We start from the raw sequence: 21,259 nt of genomic DNA on the forward strand, positions 1-21,259 counted from the left end.
TAACTGGGGTTATCCTGGTGTAAACAAAAGCAGAGTTTATTCCTTTACATGCCTGGGATTGAAAGAATATTAAAGATGCAAGTGTCAACAGCCTGTAGAGGAACGATCTTCTCTGCTTAAACATTAGAACGCAAGGGGTCCCCACAACACTGTCTCTAAAGCCCAGCTGCACTCCCTACCACAAGTTAACTTTAATGAGGAAACATGTTGTTAGTTTTCCTTTGTTAGTCCCAGAATCATCTTTTTGCTCTTTAGTAGTAAAACAAAACTTTACACTCTGAGTAAACATACAGCATCCTAAAAATCAAGATACTAGAATGATAATCTCATACTATAAATATGTGGGTCTATAATCAGCCGGGCTTGGTGGTTTGGGTTGGGTTTTTTTGGGGTTTTGGGGGTTTTTTTTTCAGTTTTCTGATGCAAATCAGCTGCTGCTTGTCTGCAGTTGGTTTAGGGACACCTGCACAAGACTAGCATCACAGGGTCAGGATTAGGCCCTTGGGGACATGCTCTAGAAGTGATGCTTGTCATTTACGTCCTGCTTCAGGGTTATGATGATTTATGAAATGCAAGTTAGGTGCTGTTCTTTCTGGGGCACTTGTAGGACAGTAGTTTTACATTCACTTGCTTCCTGCCCTCAGGGTCACTTTGACTTCAAAAAGACTGGGAAATTAACCCCTCTTTTGGTGTCATTTGAACACCTGGGTTCTCTTCTTAAAAAACAGCATTTGAAGGTGCTCCAGTTGCATTCTTCATGATAAAGTTACAAGTATTACTTTTATTTCTTACCTCCACTGTAAAACCGTGGAAGAGAAGGAAGAAAACTGAGTTTTCAGTCTAAAACTAGAAACAAGTCAAAACAAACTTTCCAGATGCTTGAAAAATGTGTTTAATTATTTATTTTTTTTTTTAGAAAACATTATTGATTCATCTGTTTCACTAAATTTAATTGGAGAGTAGGACAGATGGTATCACAAAAATAGGAAGATGTCTCTTCTTCTTGTTATATTTACTGGTTATCCCCCTCTAACCTGAAACATAAGTCCATGGCTGCTGGACTGCTTTTACTGCTTTCTTTTTTATTACTAAAAAATACTGGTCTTACCAATGTAGAATTTGTGGCTGAAGAGTGATACTATCCTTATTTTGTACATAGGAATTTGGAAGGCATGGAATTTAAGTTTTTTATAGAAGTTTATGTAGAAAAGCTTGGGAAGAAGACACTTAGGTCTCCTAAATCCAGGTAACCTCTTAAACTTTGATCATTGTGCTTTGTCTTACGAAAGGATACCTGGGGAATCCAGGTGTAAGTCTCTGAGACTGAGAGATGCCTTCTGTGGAGTTTTGAGACAAGTCTTTTGAAATATCCTGAACTTTTGGGTTGAAGCACTAACCAATCAGTCCACATCATCAAGGGATTGTAGATCAGGTGGGGAGGGAATGGAAGAAGAACTGTAAGGGAGGGATCATCTCACTTAAGTCTCTCTCTGAAAGTTATACATTAGTCATTCAATATTCCTGGCATCTTTTGTGATCAATGGACATAAATCCATTTCAAAAGGACAGTTTGATTTATCTTAAAATATGGATATAAAGCTGGAATAACTTCCTTTGGAGGTACCTGTCTTTCACTGCCATGTATGAAGGAGACTTGAACAACTAGGTTGGACTAATTACCTAATGTTTAGATGACTGGAGTTAGGCAAGGTGAATTTTATCTGTAAGTAAGTCGATCATTAGATTTTTGATGTGTCCGTGTTCCTAAGGTTGCTTTGGGTATCTAACAGCTGTATTTCAGCTCCATGTTCCTTGAAGTCATGGATGAAGTGCTCCTGGGGTTTAGCACCTCCATTTCTCTCACTACACATACACAGAACATATGTGCCAACATGTATGGAAGTATATATGCCTATTTATGCCTGGCTTAGACCATGTCTGAAAGGCAACTTATGACTGAAGTTGCGTGGCTGGTAGCGTGTGTGTACCCGTGTTTGTGTCACTTCTTCCACTGCTGGTGCGAGCTCACCCGAACACTGACTAGCAGTAAAAATCCATTTCAAAGTCACAGCTCTGACTGATTTCGATGATGATTATGATCCCCAATGCCCTAAAAGAAACCCCTAACCAGGAAAGTAAAGTTGAGGAATAAGAGACACTAACCTATTTCTCTTCTGTATACACAACTAGTCATTCATTGATTCATTAAATTACCAGAAACAGATCACTTTTCAGCATGGTTGTATGGGCATTTACCTTTATTGTGGGAACATGCACAAGTCTCTGTTCCAGTGAATATTGAATTATTTATCTAGAGTAGAACATCTTTAATAGGAGGGTGACTCACCCTGAAACTCCCTTTGGCCCAGAGCTAGGCATCTAAATGCCTTGGATGCATGGGAGCATACAACATCCATCCTTCTTCTCTGAATTTCTAATGGCTCTCTTAGTAACTGCCCACTCATTTGCCTCTCAGTATAGGCACTGCTCAGAGCTGGGGATTTTACAAGTCAGAAACATGCCTGGAAAGGATGTTGCGATGCTCACATTTGCAGTGTATTTTGGGGAGTAGGCCCTAATATTTAAGTAACATGAAAAAAAAATGGGAGGTATTATCCTACATCACTTAGGTGAACTGTGAAATTATATTTAAAGGGTAGGATTCATCTCACCTAACTTTACCTCCCTGAAAGTTAGGTGCCTAGTCTGAGCTAGTCCTTTAGGCTTCATCTGTAATTCACGCAGCAAGGAGGGCATGTGTGGAATGAGTCACACCAGTTTAAATCAGGTGTCTCAGGCAGTTGGAAGGAATTGCCCTCTGGAGATGCTTAGTACCTCTGAGGAGAGACGAAACCTACATCACCAGCTTAGACAAGCTACCTGACTCTAAAATGCCTAAACAAAAGAAATCAAGGCAGCACTCAAATCCCAAGGGTTATATTGAAATCACAGTGGGGAAGATACACTGTTCAATATGTAATGTAGTGGTGTACATATTGCAGTCACAGCTCCTCCATGTGAGAAGGATTAATCTATATAGATTAAAGTTACAATACTCTGTTGAGCCTGCCTGAAAAAAATGAGCAGGATGGAGAAAAAGAGAGCGAAAATCTGAATCCTTGGTCTTTAATCAGACTGTCAGACCAGTAGAATGATATTATTTTCCTACCTTAAATTGCTGGGTTTTAGCTGGTTTCCCACTCCTACCAGAAAACAGTATTGGGTCTCACATAGTATCAAACTCTGTGAATCTGGAAGTGATCAGGAAAGGTGGTTTGTTTTTTAAAGGAAAAATAAATCTCAGATTGTTTGTGTGAGACTTGTGAATATTTATGTACTGTTCCCCCTTTTCCCTCATTGCATATTTCACCAAGTTCATTTGCGTGTGTTACAGGATAAATCTTACTGGAGGGCAGTGGAAGAAAGCAGTAAAAAGGAAAAGCATCAATCAGTGATCCAGGGTAGCAGCAGGAATCGTTGTTCATTTTTGTACATGGATCATTGTTTGTTGAACTTGCCTGGGCTTGGCAATTAAGAAACTTGCGGTTCTGCTGAGGTCAGTCTCAGGTGATTTCAGATGATGGCTATAGAAATCATTATGTTGCTGGGCTTAGATGGCTGGGAAGCCTTGTTGTCACTGTGCTTTCAGTGATGTTCACTTATGAAGAGGGCCACATGTATTTTACTTTGGCTTGGAGAAAATATTTTGTGACAAAATGTTAATTTGACCAAAAAATGCCATGTGCGGTGTGAGTAACCTGAATTATTGGCAAATGTGGGTTGAATTTGGTGAATAATGACTTGTTTTGAAAAGTGAAAGTATTTTCTCTTAAACCTTTTGAACCAAAAGGTTACTCTTTTTTTTTCAGTTTGAAAAGGACATATTAATTTTGAAGATTACCAACATTTTAAAAGTGATGTGAACATGATGGAATGTCTAGGCATGACTTCACCAACCATCCCAAAACATGGCTTTCTTTTTGTTTTCATGCTTGTTTGGAAATCTTATGTTAATTTGCTTTAAACTACTTTGTGTGCTTTTAAACTTTGTTTAAAAAATGAACTAGTTTTGCTCTTTTTTAACAGAAATAGTTTTTCATGTTCAATTTGGCAAAGAATCAATTGTTCTTATTGCTCTTATTGCGCCCTCTATGCTTTGCATCTCTTCCCATAATAACTATCAAGTAAAATTCTCATTCTGCAATGGTTCCACTCAGGCACATAAAATAGGAGTCACCTCACCTAATTTTAGCTATTTTAAATTTAGGTAGCCAGTCTGATTGTTCTCAAAAGAGAGAGAGAGGCTCCTCTGGTGGTAATTCAGCTTCTCCTAGGCAACCATTTTAGGATGGAATGATTTGCCTTCCAGTGGCTCCTTCAGGCCACAGAGTTTGGCATTTATGTGCTTTGTCTGTTTTGCTATTTCTCTTCATCCCAGCACTGAACAAGGAAGGAAATATTTGGAGTTCAAGGAAGGGGAAGAAGAGTCCTTGCCTGACCTCTGCAAATGCTGTGGATGTGGGCAGCCTGAATCAGTTTTACTTTTTCCAAATGGTTTTTCTTTTACTACTTTCTAGTTACTTTCCATTTTGCTTCAGCCTTATTTGACCCACAGAAAGTAGAGATGGAAATGGCCAGTGATGCTGGAAGTTTTATGACCAGTATTATTTTGGAGGTCAGATTAACTGATAATAAAATAGTCTCTTTTGGCTTTAAAAGCTTCAGGAGAAATCCTAACTCCATCGAAGTCAACAGCAAAGCTTCCATGTGCTTTGGTATGACCAAAATTTCACCCTGAGTACCTAGTAATGAATCTTTGACATCTGTCTCCCCTCTTCCGCCTCTTCCCCCTTTCCCCCTCCTTGACTTGAATATTGATCCATGCATTTATGTTTTCCAATGTTTTGTTCAATTGTGGTATAACTACTTCAAGACACAACAGCTTCTCTTTGTCCCCTGGAAATAGTTGCACAGGCTAATAGTTTAAGGAAGTTTTTGCTTGAAGAGTTGAGTAACAGAGCCAAAGTCTGTTCTTGGTTGAACTGGAGTAAATATGGAATAGCTTGTTGACAATGTGGAGTTACTCCTCTTTTATGTCAGTGTAACTGAGAGCACAATTTTACCAATTATTAACTTTTGTTACATTATTTATATTTCTGTGCATGTCAGGATTTGTTAATGTCGTCGTTCAACATCAAGTAACCTTTTGCTGAAAACAGAGCGTCATTGTGAATTAGGTATCATCAGCTAAATTGAACCTCACCCTGTGCATTTGACAGATGGTAATGCATTCATTAAGTGTTCTGTGGTTGCTTTGAGGTTGGAAAGTGCTATTTTTCTGGCTTCTAACTCAGGATTCTTAAGTAAAGTTGTATAAAGCATAGTTTTGAAGGGAGAAGGAAAATCACAAAGAGCTCATGAGGGTTTTTTTTATTAATACTGTTGTTTACTACTAGTGGGGTGACACAGCAGGACTGTGATTGCTATAAGTTGTCTTGGGCTGCCTAAATAGCCCAGACTGGAGGGTGAGAAAGATGGTTCCACAATGGATTTCGTATATAAATAGCTAGAACTTCTTAGAATTTGAAGTTATATTAAATACATCACCATGGAGGCAATATGATGCTGGTGCCTTTGTGTTTGGTGAATTCACTGTCCGGAAAGATGGTTTCTAGGAGTTCAGACATTGCCGCAGGTGCGTGGGTAAGCTGATGACAGGGCTTCTCTTGCAGAATTGGTCGCATTTGGGATCTTTATATTCATATTGAAAGTCTTCAGAGTGGGGAAGCAATCGGAGGTAGACATTTCAAAAGCAGTATAGAGCTACATTCTCAGGCATAGTTCCACTCAATGTGGTAATATTGAATCCTCCATCCTGACATTACCAAGACAATGCAAGGCTGAGATTGACACTTGAGGAAAAGTTCTCCACACAGCTGATTTAGTGGGCACCTAAACCAAATGTAGAAGAGAAAATTCCACTGACTACAGGAAGCTCAAGGTGTTTAATTCAAACCTTCTCATTTAATTTACTCACTTCACAGAACACTAATCCCACCCACTGATTTGCAGTGGAGCCTCAACTGTTATCAGCATAAGTAGTTACTTAATGGTGTTTCCAAGAGGATAAGTTCCCAAGGGAACTGGCTGCTTAACCGCTTCTGAAATTGCAGGATCTTCACCTTGTTGAACTTCATGAGGTGTGCACTGTTGTATCTCTCACGACTGTTCAGATCCCGATGGATGGCAACTCTTCCCTCCAGCTTGTTGACCACACCACACTTCTTGGTGTCATCAGCAAACTTGCTTAGGGTGCCGATGTCAATCCCACTGTCCATGTCTCTAACAAAACCAGTACTGGTTCCACTACTGACCCCTGAGCAATGCCACTCATTACTGGTCACCACTCCATCAAGCTGTTGACCACAACAATTTGTGGTCACGAAGAGCACTTCTCCCAAATTTTTTTGTAAGAAAGAAAAAACTGTCCTCCTTTTAATACCTCTCTGTTCTGGGGGGGGGTCACTGGTAAATTCAAACATAGGGTGAGTTCTCCCATGCCACTTAGAAACCTCTTGCTTCAATATTTTTGAGACTCTTATTCATCCTCCTGCTTTCAGTGGGCATTTCTCTGAGCACCTTCTCAAGGAATTTAGGACTTCAAATCATATAGATAAATTTGAATCAGTCAGGGCACCTAGAAAGAAGAAAGAAGGATTTGCAACATGGGTATTTGCATATGAATTTCAAAAAATGGCTTGAAAAACATTTAAAAATCTGATCCTGTACCTGAACTCTATTTGAAATAGCAGTTTTAGGATCTTAATTCTCTTAGCTTTTCAAAATTCTATCACCTTTCAGTTGGAAAAAAGGGAGTTCTCCCTTCTTCACTATTCTTTAATTTTCATGGCTGTTGTGAGAGATTTATTACAATCAGAAGAGTTTTGATTAATTACGTGGGGTCATTGGTATTACAAGTAGTGATCCAGTTCTTGATTATCAGGATATGAAATGGTCCTGCCTGTGAGATGTCAATAGGATCTTGTGGGTTCCAGCAGTGCCTGTGAATTAGGTCACAGATGTGTTAAACCCTGAACATATACTTATTTCTGGCCGAAAGTTGCCGTATGCAAGCTCCAAGTATGAATTCAGATAGATGTTTTTCCCACTGTCACAAATAGGCTTTACTCCAGGCATTGTTTTTGAGACAGCCATGACGCACTTTGATATATCAATAAGAGTAAAAAAAAAATCCCAACCCTAATAAGTTCCAGAAAAGTTACATGAACACATCTCACCTGCTGCTCTTGTCTTTGTACACACACTTAACTGACCCCATGGGCTAGCATGAAACATCTAACATAGTACTGATCCTGGAAATATTGCAGAGAGAACTCAGAGGACCAAATATCCTACTGGGTGAAGGGGATACTGGAAAATGCTCAGTGCTAAGCCAGTTCTCTAAAGTCTGGATGAGCAAAATTGAACTAAATAACAATAATTTAATTCCACTGTCTCTAAATGAATGCACTGTAAGAGGACATAGTCAGAAGCTGACCAAGAGAAGAACTATCTATTCAACAGGTGCTATGGGTCAAACCAGAAAAAGATTGCTAAATCTTTTGAGTGTTGCCACATGGGGGTATATTACACACTATGCAATTATTACCCTTCAGTAGAAGTTATGCAGCAGAGCACAGCTGCAGACAATTAAAGACACCACTGCCAGCATCTGACAGCAGAATGTCAGTGTCAAAATTCAATTTGAATTGATTAAATAAGGGATGGCAACACTTTTGTTTTATGGATGGCAGCACTTCAGTCGCTTTAGATGCTCTGCTTTCAGAAATAAAATTCTTTCCCTCCCTGCTATGTTTGTTGGGGTGTTTTCAGTTGGATTGCAGTAATTTCTCCAGTCAATCAATTAAGCCAGGATTTGCCACTGTGTCTAGGAGTCAGCCACAAAAGAGCTGGTATGGCTCCCTGGTGCTTGGCCAAGAGGCTTCAGTGGGAGCAAGACATCAGGCAGCTTAATCTGGCTTCCCCCGCTGGCACAAGTTTTAATGGATGTTAGGGCAGCAGAGAAATCATGTTCTGTGATGTTCAGCTCCTGCTCTCTCAATGGCCCCGTACGTGCTTCATTTCTCTCCATGCCAAAAACACAGGGGCGGCTGACAACAGAGCCAGCAGACCTACCTGTGCCAGCAAGCTGCTCTATGCAGGGTGATCCCTGCAGCCTTTTGAAGCTTGTGTTGTGCTCCATAAATATATTTACTCCCATAGGCCTTGTAGTGCTATACCACCTGAGTAACTTGACTCATTGAGTAGTCTTCCCCAAGTTAAATGGCAGTAAGTTACTCAGACATATAACATTTTACAGGATTAGGCCTTAAATGCTGACTCCAGGCCAGATCTGCAGCAGTTATAAATCATTGCAGGTAATTTTCACCAGCTGAAATTCTGGCCCTAAGCCCGTGAGTCATGTTGTTATTTTTATACATTGTAAATTCTTGCTGCTTCTTATTTATATTGCTTTCGCACTCTGGGGCACTTGTCAGGGGCAAGGACTCCACCGTGCTTGTCACCCTTCAAACAGAAATGCAGAAGACCCTTCTTACCCCAAAGTGTTTGACGTTTAAATACCATGCAAGCCTGTGCCCAGTCATTCAGCTTTCTGTAAGTGCATGATTTCAATCAAGTTTTTCTATTATCCTGCCAGTAAAGTATAAGAATACAAATCCTGTGCCTGGGCTTTTACTTTTAAGTAAAAAATCTGTACTCTTCTTTATACTATGTCTAAGTGGCATTTAAAGACCCGAATTTGTTAGAGCCAGCAGCAGTGTGGGACGTGGTCTGAAGTAAGAGAGAGCTCCAAAGTCTTCTCTCCATTTATTTGAGACATGTCAGAAAAAGAATTTGCACCTAAGTTGAACCTGAAGTGAGGGAATCTTAACAGTGGCTGAATATTTCACCTCTCTTGTGTAGTGTTGTATTTCAGTATTGTTAAATATTAACAATATTATATAAATATTACCTTCATTTCAGTTGCAGCGTATCTTCCAGCTCCGTAGAGCTCTGGTTAGCATCTGCAGAATTATTACTATTGCTTTTAGCTACTCAGGAAGAGGTTCAAAATTTGCAAAACTACAACTTCTTAGAGCTGAAGTAATGCTGGAAAATTCTGTTTCATTACAGTCCTACCTAGCTGTTTAGAAATATAAAGTAGCAGTCTACAGGGCTCCAGTTTACTGTGTGATGGCCTCAACAGACCAGAAAAATGTTGTAGGGTGTATGTGTTTTATTGGTGTATCATACTGACAAGCTGTTCTTTCCTTCCATGACCTCTTTGTGCTAGTCAGGAGAAGACATGGCACAGTTAGTTTCCTGTCTCCACTTTTTCCATTTTAGGATGAACTTTACCTTCAGGCAGACCTTGCTGGGCTACTTTGGAGTGCAAATTAACAACAAAAAGTGGTTCTTAGCTTGTTTTCTAGATACTACCATAGCCATTGACAATGGGTGTTTCTAAATAATTCTTACTCTGCCCTAATCACTTATTCATTTCTTTTTGACAAAGCCCTTGAAAAAGGCTTGGTGAAGGCTCTGAAGAAGCTGGATGACTATCTGAGAACCCCTCTGCCAGAGGAGATTGATGCAGACAGCACTGAAGAGGAGAAAGTGTCTAAACGCAAGTTTCTGGATGGAGATGACCTGACCCTTGCTGACTGCAATCTTCTGCCCAAGCTCCATGTTGTCAAGGTAAAAGATGTCATGCAATGACAAAGAAGCCTTATCTGACAATGAAATGCCCTGCTCTGGCAGCTGACTTCTAAAGTCAATATATATTTCAGCAGAGATACCTTAAGTACCTTTGCTCCTCACTATTTCCTAAAGGTAACTTAAGTAACGTTGTATTAAATACATGAGGAAACTGTCCCATCACTAGTTAGTGGCAAAGCCAAAATTAAGATCTATGTATCTCATCTCTTTATTTTTACTCTGCTGCAAGTAAGTCTTTCTTATTAATTAGTTTCCATTATTCTTAGAGAGACCTCAAAACTTTAGTCAGTTCCCACCTATTTCTGACTTAAGAGTAGCAGTCCTTCTTTTTAGGGAATATTTGTTCCAGCTGGTATTTCACACAGAGAAGTTAACAAACCAAAGTCACTGCCGTGGTCCAGGATTTAAGATGTATAATGGTCGCTGATATAGTGTAAATGGTGTACATCATCTTGACTTGTAAATGTTGCATTTACTTAATTTATAAGATGACATGTTTCTTTAGAATAAAGCAAGTACCTGACAGACCTTGGCAAGCAAGTAAGCTAGGAATTAAAGCCATGCATCTAATTTGGCTCCATGAGCCAAAACATAAGCCGAGCCTGAGAGCTGACTGCACACATGCAAAGAAGGAAAAAACAAAACAAACAAAAAAAAAAGGTGCATAAGTCACCAGGTAAGAAACGTGATAGTATCCTTACACGTTTAGCTCTTTGTTTGGCTCGTCTTCATTGGTGACGTTGGAGTCAGACAGTGAAGAATGAAGATGTGGCCCCTTACTGGTTCTTGTCTTCTTGGATGAAATGAAAGATGTTAAAAGGCAATTAAAATCTTTCTCAGACAAGCATAGCCATAGGATATTGCCTGAAAAGCATTTTGCAGATGGAAGTAAAGGGTAAACTAGGTTTTCATTTGATGGAAGATGTGTGCTGGAAATTGTGAAAATCTTGACTTAAGTTGTCCAGCGGGTTTTATCTTCCCCATGTGTGTGTGAAGCATCACTGAAGGCAAAAAAGCTTAATTAAATGCAGTTTAGGATAGGATTTGGACTTGCATATATCAAATGGATCCTGGTAATAAAAAAAATCACAGTCATTTCTGAGAACATGACTGTCCTGAGAAATCTGAGATGGAAAAGAGCTCTACCATGTGCTTTAAAAATAAAGGGGAACTCTGTGGCACATATGTATGTAATTTATGCCCAGGAACAATTTCATACTGTCAGAAAAATTAGAGATTGAAAACACTCATTAAATTAGCTAATCCATCCCTTCCTATCAGCAGTTCATTCTGTCACCACAGGATTATTCTATATGGTATGTTCTTACAGGAAAACTGAAATATCCCAATCCAGGAAGCTACTTAACCAACCAACGAGCTTTAAACACAGATTAGTCCCATTGACTTCAATGGGATTATACAGGTGCTTAAAATTAAGCACGCACTTAACTATTTTCCTGAATAAGGGTCTGAGTGTTTTTAGAAATCGAAAATTTCCCTTGATAGACAATTTCCTAGTCTGACAAGTCTGGAAATAACCATTTTCTCTCCCAGTTTATCCTAATACTCCTGTTTCTAATGTCTGTTAAATCATCTTGGTTTCTCAATCATGGTACCCATACCACCCTGGATTTTTTCTTTGCATGAACACAGATAGATACAGCCTTCCAACAGCTGTACGTGGTTACATCCTCTGACACCATTGGCCAGGCAAAATATATTGCATATATTAAAAATATAGATATAGTATATCTAAAATAGAATGATAAATATAAATGTAAAAATTAATATGAAGATATGTTACATAAAATTGTTACTAACACCTTTCTCTTAAACCTATCTTGCATTTTATGATTCAGCTTATCAGCTTTTTCTTATGTGGCATCTCAGCTTCAAGTAACGTACTTAAGTCTGGTAAAAAACACCAAAAAACCGATATGGTAAAAATTAATGAACTTCAGGTACCATGAAAGTCATAATATGGTGACAGTAGCCAAGCCATTGGTTTAGAGTGTCTTTAGGCCAGGTAGAGTCCTTGCAAGACATGGGACAACCAACAGTCACTTTTCAGGCTTTTTTGGTTCTCAAGTCCCTGAGTCTCCAAATGTTTCTCTCCTTTGCTATTAATTACATAACAAGAAAGAGTAAGAAGCTCTCTAAAAAGGAATCTGGAGATATATCACTAGCAATTCACCTTTTTTTCCCTCTTTTATCTTTGTTTAGATTGTTGCAAAGAAATACCGCAACTTTGAGTTCCCAACAGAGATGACAGGGCTGTGGCGGTACCTGAAGAATGCGTATGCCCGGGATGAATTCACCAACACCTGTGCAGCTGACAAAGAAATAGAGCAAGCTTACGCAGATGTGGCCAAGCGGCTCAGCAAGTCCTAAATGACCTCAGTGGTGGCTCAGTATCCCCTTTTACAGACTCTTCTCCTTATTGCCTTAAGATATACTTTGTCGTTATGCTATCTGGTTGGCATCCCTATGACTTCATCTGTTCAAGTGTATTGGTCGGGGCAAATCTGCTTCTCCCTGGAGAAAAGAGAAGGCAGCTCTAGTGTGGGGCGTGAAGATCCTTTGAAATCTGAACCTAAGATCTTGCTCAATTAGTATTATTTGCAATCAGTATTTGAAATGAGTCCACTTTACTAGTTTCTTTTTTCATGTTGGGGTATATCACCGCCTGTATTCTTTGGAGTTTTAAAAATAGGATATTAGCTGAATTTTCAGGAGTTAGTAACACATAGAACTGGTTCTTCTGTAGGCTATTTCAAAGACGATTTTTCCCCCTGTGCTGTTGAGATCCTTGGGGCAGGAGCAAAAGCTGAGAGGAGTAAGGGGGAAAAGACTATGACCCTAAAGAAGAAATGCTTTTATCAGTTATATTTAAAAAAACCAACTCTCGGACTGCATATTGTCTCTTAGCAGGCCCAAGAGTTTATAGGGTATTTATTTTTAACTTGGCACAAGAGGGGGAAGCCTGAGCGAGTATGTCAGACTTGCAGATGTTACTTTGCATTGAATTTGCATGATATTGTTGGATCTGAATGTTTAAAACAAAAGAGAGTGAACAAGCAATTGAGTGGGCAGCCCTTGGAAGAGCCCACTGGATCTGCCAGTTGGTAGAGACACGCAGACACAGCAATAACAGGGGCAGCATATTGTCTCCAGTGACTGTACAGGGAATTGGCACAGCTAACCAAACCATGTAGGATATTGTCATCTTGACTGTGTGGTTGCCAGTTCCTTTATGATTGCTATCTTGGGAAACTTGGATAGGCAGGAGAAAGCTGTCACTGCACATGAATTCCAAGCAGGGGAGTCATTTTCTTTGCATTGGGCTCCAGATGGGTCACTTTCAAGCACTCATCATCTCACCCTGGGAGAAGTTTGGTCTGAGAGCCTCAGAGAGGGCAGGCTAAAGCAGAATGAGGCACATTTCCATCCAGAAATTCCACAAGTATGCTAGCCAAAATCCATGCATGATGCCTTAGTCCCATTCATCCAGGGTTTACCCATCCAAGTTACATGATTCTGAATTAGGATTATTTTCTCAAACTGATTATTTGTTCTGTCTGTAGCACCTGCATGGCACAATCTGTTTTATATGAGTGGTTATTTGCACCTTACTTTAGCAAATTCAGAATGACAGATCTTTTGCATGAAATCCAACTGCCCTGATACGTACAACAGTGCATATGGCTCTCGATTTTCAGTTTGGGGAAATTTAGCCTTGTTTTCAAGGATAAAATAAAGTTAAGCTGTGATGCAAGGTGGGTCTCCTTCTGATTAGAGCTGCTAGAGCTGCACTGGTTTGAGGGGAACCGCAAGCTGGTGAGCTCTGACCAAGGGGAACCTCACAGCAGGCTTGTTTGCTGCCAGAAAGCTGGAGGACTGGAGACAGGATTGAAAGTCAGCCTTTGCCGTGTGATGCTGATGACAATCTGAAGCCATCCTCTTGCTTTGGTGGGATTATTCCACAGTAACCAGCTGGGAGCAGAATGTTGATTGTTGACTGTGACGATAGTTTGTGGTCGACTATTGTTTCGCATGCAATGGTCAATTTGTTCTGAACTTTCAAAAGCTTGGAAGAAAATACATGAACTCCCAAGTCTTCTCCTAGAGTGGGCTATTTTAACAGTGGGTAGACTGGAGAGCAAAGGCTCACACTCTTTAAAACACTGCTGAGAAATCAACTGGCTCAGAGAATACTGATAGCAGCCAGAAAAAACTAATGAGATTAGAAGTGTCTGCACAAGCACATATGGCTTGTTAAAAACGTTTCTTCATGAGATTGGAATTATTGTAATTTTTTTTTTTTTTTTTTTTTTTTTTTTTATTATGGCAACTATTTATTTATTTATTTTAATTGACTCAGTCCTTTCTGTCTGTCTTTCTGGTTTTCACTCATCACACTGGTCAACACGGCTCTGTCTGTTTAGAAAATTGTCATTAGCAATGCTCTGCAAATTCATTTCTAGAGAAAAGTCTTCTATCTATCTGATTAATGGTCACTAGGATTTTTGAATTTTCACTACGATTTGGCTAGGGGCATGCCCATCAACAGAATCTACATTTTTCTCAATTGTTTTTTTCCAGGTTTGTACTTCAGTTAGTGCTTTTGCTTAATCACAGTTGCAGTGAATCTTCGAATAAAGACACAGAGGCAGATGCAGATTCTTATGTGCTTATTATATTTAGCTCCTCAAAGATTGTCCAAATATGCAGTAGATCTCAGGTAGGGTAAGTGAACCAGTCCAGGGTCTGACCTGATTTCCGCCTGAATCTTCACCAATTTGCTGGATCCCTTGGTTCTAATAAGTTCTAATGTCTTTCTTTGGTTTTGCTAGAAGAGGGCTAAATCACAATCAGTTGATTTCAGTGACCTCAAGTTGCATCTATTTGTAAAAAACTGTGTTTAAAAATGATTGAGCTTATAACAAAATGAGCTGTTAGTGCCATGAGCTTTTTTTAAGATGATTTGTATGTTCTTAAAATCTTTTTAGAATTTCATTATAAAATCTGAAAATCCCCAAGCTACCTTCCTTTTAATTAATAATAATAAAAAAATCCTTAAATATCCTCATTATTCTAACAAACACCCCAAAAATAACCTAGATAAATGTATTGATGGATATAAGAAAAGGAAGGATATAAGAAAGAGGAAAATGAAACAGTTCTCATCTACTGTACCTTTTCTGTCTGAATTCAAGTCTCATTCTCCATCCTAACTTTGCATTTTACTCATAACTCTACTATATACTGATCCAAGACCCAGGCATTCGCAGACCTTTGTTTGGGTTTGAAATCCAAGCTCATATTTTCAGATCTGTAACTTTTGCTCACCTTTGTGCTTTTTGGCTTTAGCCATAGTCAGAAGCAGGAAATACTGGAAATCCTACATAGAAAAGTGTTTTGCTAAGATTTTTAGCTCAGTTCTCAAGGCTCAGGATCCATCACTAGTGAGATTTTAAAAGGCTCCAGACTCCTTTAGGCAGGGTATGTTTGGTGACCTTCTATTGTATTTAGAATTATAAGTAATAAATATTAATCATCCAGGATTCTATATCTACACTGGCAAGGCAGCATTTCTGAAAAGAATCTAAGTGACAAGACAGACATTGCAGATTTACAATAACTTTGTTCACAAATTTTTTGCAAGATGTAAAGAAAGACATAGTGCAGAGGGGGAAGAAGCCAACAATGTGGATTTAATCATCTACATTTCAGAAATGCAGACCAAATGTCTGTAAAGATGTCCATTTCATCCAAATATTTCTTAGATATTTATTTCAAAGCTCCCTGTTCAGTCAATCCAACACTCCATTCATATTGGAACTAATATTGATTTTTCTCCTATTAGCAGTGGTATGGGAGTGCTACAGGATCCCATATATTAGTTACACTTATTCTCTGTTAGACTATTTGAATTGCCAAGAGGTCATCTTGCTGTACAGGTAGGACTAAGGAAGTATTTGTTTCAGGAGTATTTAAATGAGGGCTTCTGACAAACATTTTCTTCCAATACCAAGAATCTTATAATAATATTGCTTTATCATGTCTAGTGTGGAATATAGAGCTATAGGTTACTTCTATGTTTGCAATAGCTGCAAAGCCACTGACAGGGAGGAATGACAGTCTATATCACAAAGAAACTAGACATCTTGGTTTCCTACAAGAAAGTTCAGCTAAATTGCACATAGCATTTATTTTGTATATGTATTAATTTTATTTTAACCCCTAGCCAGCTATCCACATCTCTCATCCCTGCTCAAATTCAGTTCCAAGTTAGCCATAACCATTCTGCCGTTTCCTCATGTTAAGTAGCAGGGTGCTCATGGACGGGTACATGGAGAACTGTGTTTTAACTTAACCCATCTGTCTTGCTGGATGAAGCAGAGAGAGCCCCCATTCTGCGTTGTTTGGCTAATTAGCTGAGTTTAAAGTATTGCAAAAGCTTAGGCAGTGCAAATCCCACTCATGTGAAGTCCCGGAAGCACATAGATACATTCACTTTTAAAAATGAATTGGTGTCTTAAAGAAAAAAAACAACCCCCAAAGTCTTGTGTCCTCCTTCATGTGTATTCTTTCAAGCATCAGGAAGTTTGTATTTGTTTATTATTCTGCTAGGTATAGTCATTACTCTTGAATTGCTTTTAATATTAAGAAATATTTTTTCCAGTAAGATTTTGCCTTTTTGCTGAATCTTTCATCTCTTCATTAATTTTGATGTCTGCAATGACCTAGTAATTCCAGAGAAGGCTGGAAAGCTGTGAGGCTTATACTTGTTGAGAAGCTCAAGGAGGTAATGATTTTTTTTTTTTTTTTGAGAAAACAGCATTAAAATCAGTTTTAAAAAAATGTGTCTTTTCATCTGGGATACTTAAAACTAAGAGTGATAGACTATTTAGTCTGGACTGTGATTTTCAGCACAGACCTGAGCAGGCCACCATGTTTAAGGTGGCTTTGCTTAGGTATTTCCCAGGATACATAGAGATGTACAGAAACCCCATTCAATGCTGGTTTTCAAAGCTTGATCAGTCCATGTTTTAGCATGTGACATAAAGGTCTGAGGAGCCCCATGTAACTTCTCAGGCACTCACCACGCAGTGTTACAGGACCCAGCACTGTGTCAGAGACCGCAGCAATCATGCTATTCCCCTGTTGCCTCAAATCATTCCCCTTTCACCATTCATTGAAGAGATGCTAAAGCTGAAAATACTCCAGAGGATGCACTTGAATGTGGTGTATTTTGAGCTGTGCTCATCAGCTAACCAGCTCTGAATGATGACATTGTGGCAGCTCAACAGTCTCTGCCTCTGCTGCCAAATGAACGACCTATCGCCCACTGGAGTAGCAGCGCTCGGGTGGGAAACGCTGTAGCTGCTCAGCCAGTGATGGTGCAACCATGATGAAAGGTTTCAGTGCCACCTTTTCTCCAGCACAGCTCTCTAGCTGAAGTGTGTTAGCAGCTCAGCTGGGGCCATGATCCAACACTAATGAGCATTTCTAGCTTGCAGCATGTGAATAGAGACTACTCATGTGTTTAATGTTAAACATGTGCTTGCCTGCTTGCCTGGAAAGGGGCCTAAAAGTCATGACAGAAAAGCCTGTATTAATGAAGAGCATTATTATTCTCTTTCCTTTGAAATCTAGTGGCAGAATTCCCAGTGGGGGAATTCCCAAGAGGAATTCCTAGTAGAGCCCAAGGCTACATAAGCATGAAGATGTTTCAAGCATGAAGATGTCCTTAGAGAATAGAAAACTCTCAAGGAGAAAAGGAAGCAGCAGTGATATATAGGGTCTTCTTACAGAAAAAGGACATCAACTATGTCCTAGTAGTATCTGGGGGACACCACCAGTACTGCCAGGCTCTGTTCTGATTTATCATGGGGAGGTTCAGAACGGAGCTTGGACCAGGCCATGCTGTAGTGTAATGCCAAGGCATGTTCTGCTGTATCTCCAACCACACTCCCTATGGTGGTATCCCACAGTATAACGATGCCTCCATTGTGTCTGCCTCACTCTTATTATGAAGTGGCTTGTCTAAAAAACACTGTGAAGGGTAGGGGAATTTTTTTTATATATATACATGGAGTAAAAACAATCCAAATATGCTTTAATGGTTCTCAACATGATACTGTCAATTCTCACCACAGGGTGGAATTTGTTGGTGGAAATTAAATTAAATTAAATTAAAACAGAAAAGCTTGGCTATTGCTAATGGGTACTACTGGGAGCCCTAAAAGCAGTTTGCAGCATAGAAACATAAGAGGAGTGAACATCCTTTAATTCCCAGAATCACTTCGGTTTCACAGGGTCATTTCAGCCTATTCTGCTGCACTGCTGAGAAGTCGCTTTTTCCCTGTCTCCTTAGGTCTATAAACTCTGAAGAATTTGGGAAATGGCGACAGGCACCACATTAATCTTTGTCTTTTTCACTCTTTCTCCCCCCCTTCATTAAATTAACTACTTTAGTTTGGAAATAAGCAATAAGTAAATAGAACTTGCAAACAGCAGATTTCTCCACTTTTTCATTAAGGAAATTTTTAAGAGCTTTGAGGAAATGAGAGATTATCCCCAGCTTTGGGAATAAACTATGGTGTAAAATATATATAAAAGTGTGATTCTGATTAAATAATTTTAGCAGGAAGATTACAGTTTGTTTTAAAGAAGCATGCTTAGGACTAAACCAACAGAATACTCCAGATACTGCAATAGGGACTTAAGATTCAGGTTTAATCTCTGTTGTTTTGGATTTTTTAATTACTTATTGTACAGCATAGAAACTATGTATATATATTTACTTTATTTAACTGCATTATTTAATTCAATAGTGCTGTAAATTGTGTTAGGATGGAAGGTGGCATAAAGAGGAAAACTTACACTCTTCAAACAGCACTATTTTTGATTTTGTTTTCACTGGAATAAACAAGAGCTGCAGCATTTAGTTATGTAGGAGCAGGATCTCAAATTCACAGATCCAGATAACTTGGCAGTCTCTTTGGAGGACAGGGTAATTTGCTATTTAGCAATCTGAGTCTTGCAGTGGGCACAGTGCGTTTCAGAAGGCGTCTGGGACCGTCCTTGGGCGAACAGATAGCGTTGCTTGTGAAGGACCACAGCGAATCCCCTGCTGTTATAAAATGAGATTAAGTCATCATAAGATGCGGACTGGCTAACCCTGAACCAGACACATTTGCCTGCAGCGCAACCACTAAATTGGTCTGACATCAGGAACCGCAGTGTAAGAGCTTGGCCTCAGAAGTGAGTCAAAACAGCATCTTTGTCACCAGTCATTTTCTATTTATAATGACACAGATCTATTTTCTAATCACAGGGAGGCACAACAGGAGTGTGCTTTGTTCTGCCTAAATCGCATTTCTCGTGCGGGTGTGTTTAAACACAGCTTTTGGCCCCTTGCCGCACACCACACACACCCAAGGCGGGCAATTCTGGCACAACAATGCACACCCTGTCGTGCTTGAATGCTCAAAGACTCCTGTGCTGAAGCAATAAACTTCTGCTAAATGGCTTAAAAATGTTCCCTGAAGTGTGGTGAGCTGCCATGCTGCCTCACTTCTCATTTCCAAAGCCATTTTGTATCTAAGCCTTGGGTTTCCAATAAACCAGGAGTGTATTGCATTGTTTAGTGCTGGAAATTACTGGACATTATTAACTGTAAGAAATTGTGGTGAAAAAACCCAAACCCCAACTCAATCCTTTTTTCTAGTGCAAAACTGACTGCTTGTGCATGTGGATGCATTTTCAGAGTCTGTGAATAGATTCCCAATAGCTCCTGGTTTGCTTTCTGGAGAATGGGTCCTCATCCATGCAAATCCTCAGAGCTATGATGGTATCCCCTCTTTTTTTTTTTTTTTTTTAAATTTTATGGTCCTGCTCTTTATTGCCTAGAAATGTATGATCTAGTGATCAATAGATTGATTTCTGTAGTCTGTTTTCATTTCTGAAGCCTGAAGATCAAAATCAAGTTGCGTAGTGAGATTTAGGGGTGAACAGAAATGCTTTCTTTTTCTCTCAAACTCCACTCATTTTCAAATCGTGACTCATTTGGAGCACAGTCTTTGAGAGGGGTCTGAGGTTGAAAGAGAGAAAGGGGAACGCACTGTAAGTGCTACTGTCCTTCCACTGTGAGAGGATAACTGGCACCAGTTTGGAAGTCCTAGGAGGTATATGGACATTTCCTATGTTCAGTGTGAAATCAGCCTGTACCTGAATGGCCCTAAGCTGACACACAGTTCCTTAAAAATTGAAATGATGTTAAAAAGCAAAATTTGAGATGTGAACATGAGGTGATGACCAGGAACAGTTCCTCTTTGGGGCATTTTACAGGCAAAAAATATATAATTTGGAAGGACACTAAAATTTTTAGGTATTAGCCCAGACCCAAATTAAGTACTGGATTTTCTTCTCCAAAATGTCATTAATCTCAGAACTGCCTAGTGGCTGTCGGGTTTTTCACCACCTGAACTTCTGGAGTAAAAGCAAAATTAGGAACTCTTAAGAAGACGCAGAAATTACCTTTAAACTCAGACTTTGTATGCTTTAAAAAAAAACCAAAAAACAAAAAATGTAATTTATTTGTAAACAGCTATTTTATAGTGGTTAATGGTGAAGAGTAACTGCATCTAGGGGTCTCCATCAGATATGAAAGAAAAGCAGGATAAATCCCTTCACATACTTGTGATTTTCAGTTGAGGCACATCCTCTGTTAAAGGGTAATTTTAGATTAGACTGTAACCTTATGGGGTAGGAGCTATATATTTCTTCTCTGTATGCGCAGCTTCTGAAACAACAGAAATCTGATTAGAACTTGTGTGTGCTGCTCTAATTCTCATAATATATAATAATAGGAATAATATAACTAAAATGTCATTGCAGTTCACCTTTATTATTTTGATTGTGTGGCTGTATACTGTCAACTGTGAACAAAATTAATGTCCTTTTTGTATAATAGGTAGTATATTTTATTATTGAAGGAATAGTCAAATTTAATTTTTAAAAGCAAAAAAGTATCTATCTGCTCATTGTTTTATTTCAAGTTTTTGGATAAGTAAGTAAACATTTCTTTTGTATCCTTCAAATGAGTATGAGTTAAATGAAGAAGTGCACCTTCCTGATTTGAAGCTGTTTATAATCTTATATTCCAAGAGTGATTAACACCTGATAATTTGAATAAAAGTGGTTTATTTTCTCATTGGGTTATTCCTGAACTTTTGTTTATTGGTTTTTTTTGTTGGGTGGTTGGTTTTTTTTGAACAGGCGACATTCCCTTGTCTGCGATTAAAGAAACTTGTGCTCACAGCTTGAATACAGCTATATACATCACTGGATTTAAAAACAGATTTAATAGAAATAAAGAGAAAGAGAGCAAAGAGAAGTAAGCTACACCTGTGCTGGAAGAAGAAACATGGCCACGGTATAACTCATGCACTGTCCCCGAGTTGCTGGTGCA

At 39.1% G+C, this 21,259-nt stretch overlaps 1 protein-coding gene across 1 annotated transcript in view; it reads left to right on the plus strand.

Moving 5' to 3' along the window:
• CLIC5 (chloride intracellular channel 5) overlaps positions 1-13,555 on the plus strand; it is a 73,131-nt gene extending 59,576 nt beyond the window's left edge. Inside the window, exons 5-6 of the mRNA XM_030490822.1 lie at positions 9,578-9,759; positions 12,004-13,555. Coding sequence (XP_030346682.1) covers positions 9,578-9,759; positions 12,004-12,171 — 350 coding nt within the window. The 3' untranslated portion in view covers positions 12,172-13,555. The remainder of the gene's footprint in view (positions 1-9,577; positions 9,760-12,003) is intronic.
• Positions 13,556-21,259: the final 7,704 nt, after the last annotated feature.

The sequence above is a fragment of the Strigops habroptila genome, chromosome 6 (genome assembly GCF_004027225.2).
Source record: "Strigops habroptila isolate Jane chromosome 6, bStrHab1.2.pri, whole genome shotgun sequence".
In the NCBI taxonomy this organism is placed as follows: Eukaryota; Metazoa; Chordata; class Aves; order Psittaciformes; family Psittacidae; genus Strigops; species Strigops habroptila.